The sequence below is a fragment of the Crinia signifera genome, chromosome 19 (genome assembly GCF_055691185.1).
Source record: "Crinia signifera chromosome 19, ASM5569118v1, whole genome shotgun sequence".
NCBI classification, from domain to species: Eukaryota; Metazoa; Chordata; class Amphibia; order Anura; family Myobatrachidae; genus Crinia; species Crinia signifera.
This window is the reverse complement of record NC_139226.1, coordinates 111,071,636-111,088,246: the sequence shown is the minus strand read 5'-3', so window position 1 is coordinate 111,088,246 and position 16,611 is coordinate 111,071,636. Positions and strand designations below refer to the sequence as shown.

General features: G+C 43.0%; 1 protein-coding gene across 5 annotated transcripts in view; it reads right to left on the bottom strand.

The window, feature by feature from the left end:
• Positions 1-16,611, bottom strand: part of CADM1 (cell adhesion molecule 1) — a 251,665-nt gene that overhangs the window by 99,572 nt on the left and 135,482 nt on the right. For 4 of the 5 annotated variants that reach the window (XM_083163177.1, XM_083163178.1, XM_083163179.1 and 1 more), the window contains exon 2: positions 13,508-13,585. The exons of the other annotated variant lie outside the window; for it this stretch is intronic. In XM_083163177.1, the coding sequence (XP_083019303.1) occupies positions 13,508-13,585 (78 nt within the window). The remainder of the gene's footprint in view (positions 1-13,507; positions 13,586-16,611) is intronic. 5 annotated transcript variants of the gene reach the window in all.

The window sequence follows — 16,611 nt, the reverse complement described above, 5'->3', positions numbered from 1 at the left end:
AGAGAAGAAAACGTAATTTCACCAGTTTAAAATGGTTACTGAACTTGCATTACGTTGTAGTCCAGGCATGTCCAACCTGCGGCCCTCCAGCTGTTGTGAAACTACACATACCAGCATGCCTTGCCATAGTTTTAGCATTCCCTAATATCAAAACTGTGGCAAGGCCTTCTGGGATGTGTAGTTTCACAACATTTGGAGGGCCGCAGGTTGGACATCCTTGTTGTAGTTAATTATAACCAGTTATTTATATAGCACACACATATTCCGCAGCACTTTACAGAGAATATTCGTACATTCACATCAGTCCCTACTCCAGTGGAGCTTACAATCTATATTCTCTACCACATGTACACACACACACACACATTCATTCTAGGGTTAATTTTTTTTGAGAGCCAATTAACCTACCATTATATTTTTGGATTGTGGGAGGAAACCGAAGCACCCGGAGGAAACCCACGCAAGCACGGGGAGAATATACAAACTCTGCACAGTTAGGGCCATGCTGGGAATCGAACCCATGACCTCAGTGCTGTGAGTGAATAAAGTAAACTTGATAAAAACTTTATTAAACTCTAATTTTAGCAAATCAGGATAAAGGGGCATACACACGTAGAGATCTGTGCTAAGCAATTTTGCTAAGCAATTTTGCTGGTGTCAAGATCTCCCATGGAGAGCACATACACACGCAGAGATTTGTGCTGAGCAATTTTGCTTAAGCAAAAAAAGGCCGGGTAGTTGTTCAGAATGAGAGATTGTGATCAGTATCTCTCATTCTGTACACACAGAGAGATTTGCAGTCATTTGCAAAGCAATCTGACTAGATTTTGACTGCATGCACTGACTTAGTTAGCAAGAGATATTTAATCTCTCGGAGCATACACACGGAGAGATCTGTGCTTACTTTCTAAGCAATCTAGTCAGATTGCTTAGAAAATAGCACAAATTTGCTCAGTGTGTACACCTCTTAAGAAATATTGAGGGACTTGACTTATCATGCAGATAATCTTTTGACGATTTAATGAGATGCGTGTGTTTTATGCAGAGGAGTGACAGATCCAAGCCAAACTTTGCATAATGAAAGCAATGAATGACTAGGTGACTGGGGAGCAGTAATGTGTGAAACTCCATGTAGGAGTAATAATCTCTAGCATGTCATATGAAGACGAGGTGCTGAGTGAGGCATCCAGTATAACACAATGCACAATACAGTAGCAGAGGGAGATCTGTACATAGTCCCAACATACAACTAATGGTTTACTCATTAATCAATGATTAGATGACAAATGGAATAAGTAACATGAGCACTGACAGAGTCAAGACTGTAAAGCTGCCCATACATCTACAGATTAATTGTCAGATTGGGCTGTTTGGAACAAAAACCTGGTAATACCTGAGTGACAGTTTTCCAGCACTTCAAAGCAAATTGCCAACTGTCATTTGCTCTCATCCATTACCAGGTTTTTGTTCCAACCAGCCAGATCTGACAATACATCTGTAAATGTATGGCCAGTACAGGAGAGGAGATACGAGAGGCTTAGCAGTCCTATGAAAGGGTTCAGTATGATTTCCCGACATTCAAAAAAACAGACTGTACAGACAGGCGTGCTGCGTATTATTTTAATCAGCACAAGCTGCTTGTGTGTCCATTTCACAAATCTTTGCAAACAATTATTGAAAAAAAATGACCCGGAAAGACGCACGACGCTAAAGTCACACGGTATTTCAGCATTAGGTCTATACAACTTGTAACAAATGGACAGATGTGTGTGGACACAACTGTATGCTATGCTCCTTTAATAGCTACATATTTATTGGCTGCACTCAGCTAGATGTATGTGGCTTGCTATACATTTCTTTTCACTCTTTGTTCCAAAATCTTACAGTATCATTTAATTTTAAATATGTTTTACGCATTGGTAGCAAAGTCGTCCCCAGGGATAGAAGAGGATGGAGTTACTGCATATTTGCTTACGGTCCCAAGAGATGCTTTATTTGGATAGCACTATTGAGCATCCCACTGCAGGGACATGACTCACTATGATTTGGAGGGGGGTGATTTTGAGATGAGCACTAACCGCACAGCCTCTATGTACGCAGCAGTAGTACTCAAATATGCAAAAGCCACAGGAGGTGTCTTGGTGTAAAGGTGGGCATACATCAAGCCGATTTGGACCGATTTTGGCCGATTGCGATCAATCGGCCCGATAAATCGGACCAAATCGGTTCTTTGTGACATGGGGTCGGGTCCGATGCGCGGTCTTGTGCGTATCGGACCCGGCCCCAGGGGTCGGACCGGCGGGACAAACGATGTGAGATCAGTCGGGCGGTGAGGAGCAGTGGGGGCGGGCGGCTGGGGAGGAAGCAGTGGGGCAGCAGCGCGTTACCAGATCAGTGCTGGCTGGGCGGGCGGCGGTGACCATCAGTCTCACTCTCCACTGTCCGTGTCCAGCGCTGTAGCGGGCAGCAGCCGCGGCTATTAGATCTTTAAAATATGTCAAATGACTCTCCGGCTTTTGATTGGCTGAGATAGAGCACTCTCAGCCAATCAGCGGCCGCGGAGGGAGGCCACTGATTGGCTGAGAGTGCTCTATCTCAGCCAATCATTAGCCGGGCAGTCATTTGACATATTTTAAAGATCTAATAGCCGCGGCTGCTGCCCGCTACAGCGCTGGAGTCTGGACACGGACAGTGGAGAGTGAGACTGATGGTCACCGCCACCCGCCCCAGCACTGACCTGGTATCGCGCTGCTGCCCCACTGCTTCCTCCCCAGCCGTCCGCCCCCACTGCTCCTCACCGCCCTGCAGCTCCCTGATATTTTTTTTACATGTGATAAATCGCATGCGATTTATCACATGTAAAAAATGGCACATCAAAGTCCTCATCGTATGTGAGCCTCCCGGGGAGCTGCCGGGTGGCTAGGAGGAGAATAGGGTCCGACTTGTCCTTAGGACAAGTCGGCTCTATGTATGGGGGCCTTAAGACTACCTGCTTCCCTAGTCCGCTGTTGCATCTGAATACACAGCATTGAATCAACTGAATGACCATTGGACATCAAAGTGAATAAGGTTCTTTGGGACGCCAATCAAATTTACACTGCCTAGGGCCAAGGACACATTCTTTGGCTTCGGAATGCCTAGAAAACCGGGCTGAAATGCCCACCAGTTTCTGGAACACTCCCTGCAGCCACCACCAAATGCCAGCAGCCAGGGTCATCAAATAAGTGTAAATATTGGATATCTCAGAATCCGGCCCTGTGTCATCGCTACATTCCGCTCTTCAAAATGACACGAATTGTAACATTTTACAAATTTCCAGCAGGGGCCGAGCCACGGTGGTATTTTAACAAAAGGTTAAAGATTTACATAAGGTATCTGGGAAAGAAAATGGAAATCAGATATTAATTTAGCTTTTACTGTATACGGCAGTGGTTCCCAAACTGTGTGCCGTGGCTCCCTGGGGTGCCTCGGGACACTTGCAGGGGTGCCCTGGGTTGGTGGTCCAGGACCAATTAAAATTATTAATGGCTAATTATTTATTAGCAAAACAAGTGCTGGTGGCTGGCAATTATAAAATGTGTATAAACAGAAGCAAATCCTGGCCTTTACCAAATAACTGACCCTAAGAATCACATATAAACCTAATCTAATAAAAAAAAATTTGGCCTAGGGGTGCCGTGAATTTATTTTTATACTCTAGGGTGCCGTGAATCAAAAAAGATTGGGAACCCCTGGTATACGGGGAGACTTGTACACGGTGCTATTCGGTCGCTGAGTGAATTTGGCTTAATAACGCTTATTGATATATCGCTAAGCCATCATATTGCTCAGTGTACCGTTTTCATCAGCGACCAGCAGTTCTGACTGAAAACTGCAAGAAATTTGGTCAAATTTTTTTAACCTATATTCAAATTAATTTTTGATTGACATGTGTTGTTGGCAGTCCTTCTGGAGGGGGAATAAAAAGACAGGGGCACTCACTTTAATTAATGTGCCCGATGTGGCGGGAGAAGTGGGCTGCAGAGTGCTGTGCATCGGCGGCTGCTATGCCTTGCTCCTCGTGGCTGTGAGACGGAGGGTCCAATGGAGGCGCTGGTGACATAATTTTGACTAGAAACCGCTAGTTGCTGGTGCACAGTGCACCAGTGATTTCTAGTCAAAATCGAAGGAGCAAGCTTCTGCAACCAGTACAGGGTAAGATGAAGTCTTGGTGTTTAGTTTGTAACAGGTAAACAGCATACCAGGTAATCAGCATAGGCAATGATGGTTACAGCATTGCAGCATACAGGTGTCACATCATAGTACAATCTCCTCAGTATGTTACAGTGGTCCCTACCATAGCCCACATCCCCAGCCTATCACCTGGGCAGCTGTTCCACCATCAGGAACAATGACCTCCTGCCCCGGAAACACTTATATCAGGAAAGCGCAGGTGCTGCTAATCAGCCCAACCCTGATCAGTTCAGAAAACTGGACTGGATCTAATTTTCCTGCTGCTGCTCTAAAACCTGGTCTGGATTTTCCACATTATCCTCATGTGGGAATATTCTGTATCTGCCACACTAGCTTTCTGCTGCAAGCTCAACTGTGCAGAGCCATCTTTAATTTTGGTTTCCGGTAATGGTACAGTCCATAACAGCCTCACTGTACAGCGCTGTGCAAAGGATGGGAATAATAATAAAGCAAGCCCTTATTTTTCTGACTATTTCGCTCTTTTTAACCAAGATCTTCGTAGTTACTAGGCAGAGTTGTCTATTTTTGGTATCCTTAAGGTAATATCCCTTCAGGGCAAGGAACCGTAAGAGAAATGCACACATAATCGTACGTTCTTGAAACTGTACACTACATCCCTGTCCTTTCAGCACTAAACCACAGGACTTTAAAGTTCTGTGTGGTCTGGGTAAGAGGTTACAAAGAAGGTTGGAGAAAGTGCCTCTCAGACCATATAGCACAGACTCAGTTATCTGCAAATCAAGTCTACGCTCCCTAAATACATCAGTGACTTTTTTTTTTACATCTGTTACTTTGAGTTCTTTTCAAAGGTTCTTATTTGTTTCCTTTTAGTTTAAAGTATCTCACAGTTGTATAGGCTCAATAGAACATAGAAATGTGTCTTCTTTCCCCTCACAGTGAAAATAAAACCCTTTGATGAACATAACCCTCAGTCTCAAAACCCATAATCCCGTCTAACATCTGACATTGAGTCTCTTGAACACATCATAATGTTGGAGGTTTGATACAGCAACTTCTTAGCAAATCAAACGGTTGCTTATAACTGATGGAGACTTTAGAACATCTTGTCGTGTGTTTTAGATCTGGCATTAAATCTCACAGATACATCACCGTTTTTCCACAGAGTAACGGGGAGAGATTGTGCCACAAGCCATGAAGGCTCTCCTGTCAGTCAGCAGATGAAAGGTTAGAGAGCGCACAAAGTTATAAAGTAGAATAAGGACCATGTTTTGGTCTTGAGGGTGCTGCTCGCAATGTGACTGCAAACCTACGGTATATACTTACTCACTTTCCATTGTGTGCATTGTAGCACCCTGCATCTTTTCAAAACCCGTGCAGTTCCTCAGCATGGGGGTGTCGATGACTGCGTTGGTGCTCCTAGCACAGATTGGTCTGTATCTTAGTGCTGAGATAGAGACCAGACTGTGCTAGAAGCATTAAAAAAAACCTATGCAACCCCCCAGCCAGGAAACAAAACAGCACTGGTTTTGAAAGGTGCAAGGTGCTAGATTGAACACTAATTTGCCTCTGCTCATGATTTTATGTATACATTACAGCAGGGTGGTCAAACCTGTCCTCAAGATCTGACAATAGTTTATGTATTTCAGGCAACCTGCGGATCTATAGTAGGAATGAATGCAGCAGGTTTGAAAATGTGACAGTTAGTAATGACTACAGATGTGCACCAGCTATGAGGTCAGGAAAACGTGGACTCTTGGTAGTTCTCGAGTACCGGTTTGGCCAGCCCTGCCATACAGGCTGGTAATCTCTATTGTGCTCACTATGTGGTCTACAACAGCGGTTCAGGATACATCGCACCCCCAATAAATAGAAACAGAGGTACTTTTTAAGGTTTGTTTGAAACCCCATCTCCTGTGAAGATGTTTACTGGCTTGTGTACATAGACCACCACTATTTTCTCTGCAATAATTAATAGGATGTCCAATACCTTATTCCAGGAGGCACATTTAGAATCCAAATATCAGATATCCACCTGTGCTGGTAAGACTTATAAGTGTTTGAGGCACACTTAGTTACAGCATATGGGGGCAATTTATGTTGTCTTATTAAAGCCGCCTAAATAAAACATGCCTAACAATTCCGAGATGACGGTTCTCACATAGCACCGGTGCCGCAGCTCTGGTAAGGAGGGAAGTTATTTCCTTCCAAATTCCCAAGCTGTGGCTGACACACAATTGTTGCAGGACTCTGAGATACAGAGCAGCCGGCAGCAACTCTACTTTATGTTTTTAATAAACTGTAAAAATTAATGAAGTGAGCTTGTTAGAGCCAGAATCTCGTTAGAGAGAATTTACACCGAACACCAGGAGAATGCTGAGTAGGGCCGCAATATGCAGTAAGAAGGGATTAAAACCTATCGCAGCCCCACTCAAGCGCAAGTAGACTAGCGACAGATATGTTTAATGGCTGGTGCAGTCTCCTCAGAGTTACAGTATTTTATATTATAGTTCGTTTCTATTTTTTATTTTTATTTTCACGGAACTAGAACCGATAATTGCCCGACCTTTTTTTTGCCAGTTTAAACAAAATATTAAACTCCCCCTACACAACTGCAATTTCACTTCACCAAGATACATAAATGTAAAAAATTAATATAATTAATGAGGGCGCCTCACACAGGCATCAGCAAATACTTCCGGTCTAGATGTGTGGTGTATTAAAATAAAATACAGAACTACAGCCAGCCACTGTGTAAATAGAACAGTTTTTACATAGCAACTCAAACCTATACCCATAGTCCTTTGCACACACCCTTCCCTAACCCCTTGCCCACTTAGAAACAGTGGCCCTTATTCAGATCTGATCGCAGGGCAAATTTGTTCTCAAAATGGGCAAAGCCATGTGCACTGCAGATGGGGCAGATGTAACATTTGGGTTGGCTGTTTTACACTGCAATTTAGATTTCAGTTTCAAAATAATGCAGCCAGTATTTACCCTGCACAGAAACAAAATATCTCACACAAATGTAACTCTCTCTCTATACATGTTACGGGCCAGATTCTCTAAGCTTCAAAAGTGATCAAATTCAGAGTGATAAACAGCCAGCCAATCAGCTACTTTCTGACATTTTTCAAACACAGTCTGTGACATGCCAGGTAAGAGCTGATTGGCTGGCTGTTTATCACTCTCCATTTTATCACTTTTGAAGCTTAGAGAATCTAGCCCTACCTGCAGTGCACATGGTTTTGCCCATTTTGAGAACATATTTGTACTGCGATCAGATCTGAGTAAGGGCCAATGTGCCACTTTAAATCCACATAACCCATCTATATCCAACTTAGCCCTGTTCTTCAGATCACTCCTTGTCAAATCCATCAATTAGGTTCCCTCTCACCCCACACAACCATTTCTTCAACCTCCTCAGCAAAATGACTGCACCTCTAAACCATACTACTGTACATCCATCCCAGGGCATAATCCCGACCAACATCCCTCCTTTAGTGCCCTTAGTCCTCCATCTCATCATCATCCCCGACCATTTACCATTCATCAATAGAATCTGAATTAACTTTTTGGTCCACAGAGTCATCAATAACCAATCATCCTTATTATCCCTCCCAATCCTCAGCCGTTAATAACCCCTTCTTTTTGTATCATCATTAACCCCAGCTTCTCGTCATCCTGTTGTTAACTCCCCAACAATTATTAGTTCCTTCAGTTCACTCTTATTCATGCTGTTCCTCTACGTTTACTCAAAGTAACCTAGGTACACAACTATACAATTATATTATTATAGGCCAATAACTAGAACATTTAGAGCTACAAATGTCTTTGCTTTATTTCCCTTTTTTAGGTTATACGTTAGTTATTGATTGAATAAAGTTCTCACCCTTACTATAAATACCATTCTCCTCTCTATGCCCTGCGCTGCTTAACGCCAGTTGATTTGGTTTCTAGCATGATCCAAAAAGACATACTGGTAGGTTAATTGTGTTCTGATAAAATGAGTATAGTGTGAGTGTATGTTATGCAAAATAAAAGACAAGTACCTTTTGGACAGGAACGGATGTGAATAATATGTATTCCAAAGGGCTGTACAATATAAAGGCACTGCAAAAAGAAATGGTTAATAAACCATATGCTCCCCTGCAGGGGTCACTGTAGCTGTGGATTAATGTGGAGGCTTGGTAAGCACTGGAGGCTCCTTGTGTAAGGTAACCTACTTAAAAATGGGGTAAATTAGATTAAATACATTTCAAGATGGGTTTAATTTTTATATATATCTACATTAAGTGAAAGAATCTACAACAGACAAAGGGCAGTATTCAATGAAAAAAATTCGCCCTGTTTTATGGCGAATTTGTGCTTTTTTCGCCTTGGACGGAGCATTTTGCTCTCCAAAAGCGAGCAACTCTATTCAATGTGAAATATTCGCCGTCTTTCTAAGTGATTTTCGCCGTCTCTCTCCGTGTAGCAATTCTCCATCTTTTCATGGAGAGCTGGAATGTGAACTTTTAAACTAAAAGGTTTTTTTTTTTTTTTTTTTGGTGTAAAAAAAAAATCAGGATTTTTTTTCTGTGAAGGGGCATGTTATTTTTATTCATGTGCTTATAGCACATGAATATATATTTAATAAAAAAAAATATATATATTTTTTTTTTTTACACAGAGCAGCCAGCAGGGGGCCGGAGCACTCGAGCCGCTCATTAGATATTCATATATTCACTGCATCCGATCATTACGATCGGGTGCAGTGAATACTGGGTCCCCCGCTGGCTATAGGGGGGGCAGCTTGTGCTGCCTGGGTCCCGGGGAGCCCACCTCCCCTCCACATATGTTCTGGGGCAGCCAGGGAGACTTTAATCTCCCTGGCTGCCACCGTCCCACGGCTCCCTGCCAGCTCCCTGCCGCGGACGCTCATCCGCAGCAGGGGTTAAGACTCGCCGCGAGTGGCGGCGAGTCTTAACCACATTGAATAGAGGGAGCAGGAGTGGCAGCAAGCCCTCCGGAACAGGGCGAGTGCATGGCGAGAGAAAAAAATCTCTCGCCATGCACGGCAAATTTTTTTCATTGAATACTGCCCAAAGACAAAAAGCAAACACGGTACTTGTTTAGTTTCACGGCGGCCGATATATTCATAACCCCACTATCCACTACGCATGGAGTTGTGGCTGCGCTCGCCACACTATATAAAATCAACTCCATGCATAGTGGATAGTGGGGTTATGAACAGATAAAAAAAAAATTGCATCGGATCGACCGATATATCGGCCGATATCGCATCAAATATATCGGCCCCCGTGAAACTAAACTAGTACCGCAAACACTGTTGCATAGTCGAAAGTTTTAGACTTCAGCAGTAACGGATTTAGTAAATTAACAGGGATATACAGTATGTAAATGTTCCGTTCCAGTGGTTTCTGCAGCTATTCCATGTATGATATAAGAGGTCCGCACCAAAATCTTCCATTACAAAGCCCGGTGAATGCCAACACCAAAATTAACTGGGTTTGCACAATGGCACGGACATGATTTGCCAAGCTCACACCAAGGTGCACCCTACTCTTTATTCCTATAAAGCACCTCCGTAACTAGAAGTATATACAAGTGTGCGGAGAGATAAACCCAAATGAACGTACCGTACAAAAGTGGGTCACTTCAAAGTCCCTCTCCTGCTCCCTTAGAATCACTCCATTCTTTAGATAAACCCTTTCAGTCTCTCATAACACATGGCTCGGTATGACCCAATTTATTATTTAATCGTAAGACATGGGTCGAATATTGGGACTCTCATTAGAACATGTCACTATATGTTACATATTAGTTTAGGATTATGCGAAGCGTGCTTAGGGAGTAGGTTTCAAAAAATCAAAAGGTGCAACATGTGTCTTAAAAAGTATACATTAAGACGTCAGGGTAAGTTTATTCTATGGTGGTTCCACCTGCTGAATTTATATGGGCAATAATATTTAATACAAAAAAAAAAAAAGAGAGTCAAGCTTTGACTATAACTGCCATTTATAACAAGCAGCAAAAAAACACAGCAGCTTAGAAAATGAACCCCCTCCAGGTGCAAAACTCCTTTTGTGGACCGTTTTTTCTAAACAGATTAGGTTTAATTATGCCACGTTACAATAAATGCGTTACAATAAGATTGCTTCACAATTTCTGCCTGAATCTGAGTCGTATGCAGCGGTATTGTTGGATGCAGTTAGGCCATCTTTACCTCCGTGCATGTGACCAGATTGTGTGTGCACATAGTTAGTGTTGCAGACTGGGGACGCATGGTCTGGGTGTTTCTGGACAGTGAATTAATGGACGAATGTATATGGTCTACCTCATGGGGATGTGCCGCTGAAGCGGCTGGGAGGACAGCCTCATAATCATACACACTGGAAAATGGGAAAATGTGTACGTGCCATACAGTATGTGTAAAATTTACGATTGTACTCATGGCAAGACTACAGTTGCGCCAAATGGTGTTTCAAAGATGGTGTCACAGAGGCTCAGAAGCACAATAGGGAAGAATGTGTAGAAGTATTCACATAAAGGCACAAGAGCAATACTGGCAAAAGACGCACAAAAGGAGGCAGCAGAGTCGGACTTAGGGCCAGATGCACTAAGCTTCAAAAGTGATAATATGGAGAGTGATAAACAGCCAGCCTATCAGCTCCTGCCTGACATTTTTCAAACAGTCTGTGACATGGCAGGTAGGAGCTGATTGGCTGGCTGTTTATCACTCTCCATTGTATCACTTTTGAAGCTTAGTGCATCTCGCCCTTTAGCTGGCCATACATCTACATATTTATTGACAGATCTGGCTGGTTGGAACAAAATCCTGGTAATATCTGAATATTCATTTGGCATTTTTCAGCTTTTCGAAGTTGTCATTTGCTCTCATCCATTACCAGGTTTTTGTTCCAACCAGATCGAACAATAAATCTGTAGATGTATGGCCAGTTTAGAATTAGTGCTTTTGATTTGAACTGCCATAATACCATGACCGGATGTAACAGTCTAAGGGGGGTATTCAATGAGAGGGTCACGGCAGTCGAGCTTGCTCGACATCTGTAACCCAGTCCCGTTCTAGGTCAGCTCGACCGAGAACATGCAGGCGGGATTCAATGTCCCGCTAGCCTGGGACCAAGAAGGTGGCGTGGCCACGAGTTGCGGCCAGGAAGAGGCGAGTTGCATCCGGCAGCTCGTCACTTCCCGGACGTTCTCGGCAGAACGAGCCTGACAGCTTGTGATGTTGGGCTCGTTCTGCCGAGATACCCTGCTCAATGCTGTCGGGAAAGACAGCATTGAATAGGGCCATGCGGGCATCTCCCTGATGGGAGATGCTCGCTGGAGATTGAATACCCCCTTAAAGGGAAAGTATTGTTAACAAATTCCATTAAAATTGATTTTAACTGTAATGATCTGGCAAAGAACTCTAATACCGAGTTCACACTAGATAACATACCCAGCAACATCCTGCGTGTTAATCGGCAAACGCATACACACTTGCCAAAGCCAACCATGACCAACGGCAGCAGAGGGGGCCTCTAGCTAGAGAAATCCTCCATCGCCCTGCTTGTACAGGAGCCCGCACAGTGGACACACACACACCAGACGACATTTAGCTTTTTCCGTTAGGACCCGTGGGAATCGGCAAAACGTTGTCCAGTGTGTACCCAGCTTAAGTGATGCTGGTCTTCAGAGCATACAACATATATACCTTACACAAATACGGTCATGTTTTTTTCATCTAAATCTGGGTACACAGTAGACTGGAAGAAAGTTGACACAAGAAAAAGGTTGACTTAAAAGAAGAATGAAAGTCATGTCAACCTTTTTCTAAACCAACTTGCTCATACTTTACCATCCCAGTGGGCAAATAGGGAGAATATAATAGTGTGCAGAGTGCAGCAACTGTGCCTGAAGCATGTTGACCAGTGTCCACATTGACAAAGAAAAATGACACTTCGGTTGACCTTTTTCCTGTGTCAACCTGCTGCCTTTCGGCCTAGACACCGTCATCCAAACGTACAGTAAATGTTTTTTCAAAAAGCAGCCTCTTGGCTTTCGTGCCTCAGTGATGTCACCGCTTACTGGTGATTAGGTAGGCGGCATTCTCACGCTCACACAATGACTAAATAGTGTGTAGGTGACCATGGCAATCCATTAACTCAAGGCAGATCAAATGGAAATCTGGGTGGTCACTAACTGTATTAAAGCAGCTTTGTACCCAACATCCCCAAGGGCCAACCTAAAGTAATTCAAGGTACCCTGCTCAACATCATAGGTGGTTTTCTTAACAAAAGTCAAAAGTAAAATACTCATTAATGTGAATGTTTTAGAATAGTTAAGGACCATTTTAACAGATCACTTGATAAATATGGTGTTTAGTGTACCATTAACTTTAACTGTGCCTTTCATCTTGAAAACACTTTTGCTATTTAAAATTGTCAAAATAACAAACCATTTAGATAAAACAGGAATAAATACTAGGCGTGCGTTTATGAGAGCAATAATGTCATAAGTGGGCGGAATAAAGTGCATTATGTAAATTTTAATAAAAAATTAAAAAAAACAACGGTATTTATTTTAAAATTCAAAAAGATTTGACGCCTTCAAAAATATTGGACTTTTCAGCGCATATAACACTCACTACTGTGACCTTCTAATGTCCATCTTAAAAGAAGTGTACTATAATGGCGGTTAGTGCAGTATTCCGGTTATTATTTCGATTCAGCATTTGCAATTGATCAATTTCTGCAGCAAATGAATCCTTTGAGTGCCAAGTGAATCGGTCAAAATTGGTTTGAAAATTGCCAGGCAAACATTTTAATTCATCATAATGACCAGTAATGTTTACCTTATATAGGAAATATAATTTTTTTTTTTTTTTTTTTAATATATATTTTTTCATTTGAATTTATATAACAAATGTGAGCGACGCTGGCATTTGTAGTGGATATTTTTTGTGCATCTCTCACAGAGGTTGGCACTTAAAGGGTTAATACATTTGTAGAAGGCATCGGCACTTGACAAATAAATATTTGCATTGTGTACACATCACAGATGTTACAAGGACTGGAAGCAGATAAGCAGCATGTTTAATGGTTGGCAAGGGACAAGCAAAGCATTTAGTGAATGACACATTCAATTGGTTAAAAATCAAATAAAACCGAAATGGTTGGATAATAATGGTATATTGAATGGTTTGAAGCATCACCTTCACTACGGAGCAGATGGTTAGGCCGCACTAACGTTAATGCACCTGGTAACACAGACACAACACAACGTGTACAAACACACCGTCACATACCAGAGCTTTGTAGTTGCTCATAGAATGAATCAGGTAAGGCAGAGTTTTCTGAAGACCCTTGGAAACTGGAACTTCTCCCTGACAGAGACAAGATACACTGTGAACTCTCTGCAGATGAGTACGCCGAACACCTTCTGGATCCGCCTGTCACCATGACACGCACACACACACATAGATTCAGTGACAGATTTTTCTGCAGTCTATTCACGTGTTCATTAAATCAACCTGTTGTGTACGGAGTTTAATAGCACCACATCCTGTAATCAGACAATTACTGACTCCGTAAGGCATCCTATTGTTCTTCCATTACAGACCCTTTGTCTTTCACTAGAAGCAGACGAGCAGCTGTATGGCACAGTAGATGCTAATGCTTGTTCTTCACTGTAATGACTATAGGAACCGCAAACCGAAGTCCACAAGTTCTAGGACATGTAAGTGCACTTAGCGATTTCCTACGACTCAATCAACTATGGAGCATTCACTCAGGTACCTCTCCATTCCATTATCGCTCTACTTTCAGTTATTCCTATAAACAAGTTCATATTGCCCACCAAAAATTAAATAAATTGGTCTAGTGGTCTTAATTTTTTTTATTTAACCACCTCCAGGGTGAATCCTGCTGTCAATCATTGCGGTCTAGAACGCTTCTCCCTAGATGTACCTTTATCAAGATTTGTTGTACACGGAATGCAGCCAAATCGGTAAAAGCAGCATGGTAGCTGCCATTCTACAGTTACATATTACATATATATTTATATTATTTGCGATGCCCATAATTCCAGCTACCGCCGGAATCATTCTAATTAGTAAAGTAAACCGGCTGCCCAGCCTGGATATCAGAACGCTCGTGTACAGAGATTCTTCGGAGAACGCACAGCCCACGTATTCCCAGCCAGAAGATTAAATACCAGGCCGGCGCACCTGCCAAGCAAAGGAGCTGGCACCAGGGCTCAAGCCATTGGCAGCAGCCATCTGGATGTGTAGGTATGCGTGGCAGGTGTGATTGTAGATCTAATTCCGACATTGCAAACAAAGGCATGAATAGAACAAAAGGCAGCAGAGGATACTGTACACAGAGACACATATACACATTACACAATATAACTAGACATTTCTGCATACAGTACATACCGAACATTATACTGAATGGAAGCTTCAGCTTGTCTCAACATCTCGCACTTTAATAACACACTTTAAATTCTAAAAAGTTTTTGCAGCATTTGATAACCAGTGGTCACCAATAGATGTTCCTCAGCTCTATGCCACCACTGGCCATCGATGGTTAACAAATGGCAGAGATCCGATGGTTCATCGATAGTAGAGCAGTTGACTGATCTTAGCCCGCCCTTTACATCCCATTCAGTTCCACCCTTTCTCTGGAATATAGGAACAGCAGGAATGCCCAACAATGGGTGAAACAATGTTTCCATGCCATCAATGCAAATCATCAGTGGCTCCATTGATGCAGCCTTTTGATGACCATCAATACTTTGTGCCCCACATACCTGAGCTCTGCACATTGCTTGCGTTACTGGTGGTATTACATTGATAATATACAGGGGGCCAAGCACTTGGATCGTCTAGCTATGCCATAAGACAGGCATGTCCAAACTGCGGGCCTCCAGCTGTTGTGAAACTACACATCCCAGCATGCTTTGCCATAGTTTTAGCATTCCCTAATAGCAAAACTGTGGCAAGGCATGATGGGACCTGTAGTATCACAACAGCTGGATGGCCGTAGTTTGGACATGCCTGCCATAAGACCACACAAGGCACAAACCAATTGTTCGTAGTAAAACTGGTCATACTGAACAATTAGACTGCATTTCTAATAGAAGTGAACAGTGTGCGTTATTAATTTGCAAGGGTGTACTAGACATGCATTCGCTATGTTTATTAACCGCAGCTTACTATAGACCAGTGGTAGCCAACCCTAGCCCTCGAGAGCTACCAACAGTTCACATTTTCCAGACAACCTAGCTGCTGCACAGCTGCACTCATTAATCACTGACACATTTTAAGAGATCCACAGATGGAGCTAATTAGCTCACTTGTGATTCTGTGAGGAGACCTGCAAAACATGCACTGTTGGTAGCTCTCGAGGACTAGGGTTGGCTACCCCAGCTATAAACCATTACATAGGCTAAAATACGTTATTTCGAGTTGTATGCTGCATACACCTTTATATTTCCCCATTCCAAAGCCTCGTAGTCAGGTGCTGCCTTACTAACCATATATTACTCCTAACCTCAGACACTTCTGCACATCATAATGTGACTGGTTCAGTGACATTAATCTGAAGCAGCAGATTTCTCCACTGCTTCCGCACAGCACAGCCAACGGCGGCGTATAATTCACAAACACAGCTCCGCTCCACAGAAGGACTAATGATCAAATAACTTGGCACAGCATAAAATATTCCTCCACCTTTCTCAGCAAGTCCTAACAGGCAGCAGCCCCTCCCTGGATAACCCAGGAGAACCGTCCAGCCCATGGCCAACAAGAGGTAATAAGCATCTTCGGACGCAGAGACAAAATATTGAATCGCGGGGACATTCATTAGCTCCGTTCAGTACGGCGTCCCAAACATGTTTATGCAACATGCCTCCGGGCTATTTCACTTGAAAAGAGCATTAATGCAAAAATCATTGGGCTTTTCATGAGCAGCTCCGTTCTAATAAGCAAAGATTGTGACAACAAGTCAACGGCAGAAGAAGCATATTTCATTACCAGTGCATATGTGGGGTACATTTACTAATGCTGCTTTCACACCGCAAAACCTGCTCTGAATTGGTTTTTGAAACTTTTCTTAAAAAACGGGTCAGAGCAAGTTAAACCCCTTTCACATCGCATGCTGTAAATGGTATATTAAACCCCTTTCCCATTGAACCCGTTTTCACCCATTCCCTGGTACATGCCAGCGCTGTCCGGCAAGGGCCTCCCCCCCTTCCCCTGGTACTTGCCAGTGCTGTCCGGGCAGAGTGATCTCCCCCTCCCCTGGTACTTGCCAGCGCTGTCCAGGCAGAGTGAACACCCCCCCCCCCCCCTACTTGCCAGTAAAACTGCAGCTATAACCATTTTCAAACAGTTTAAAAATACCGGGT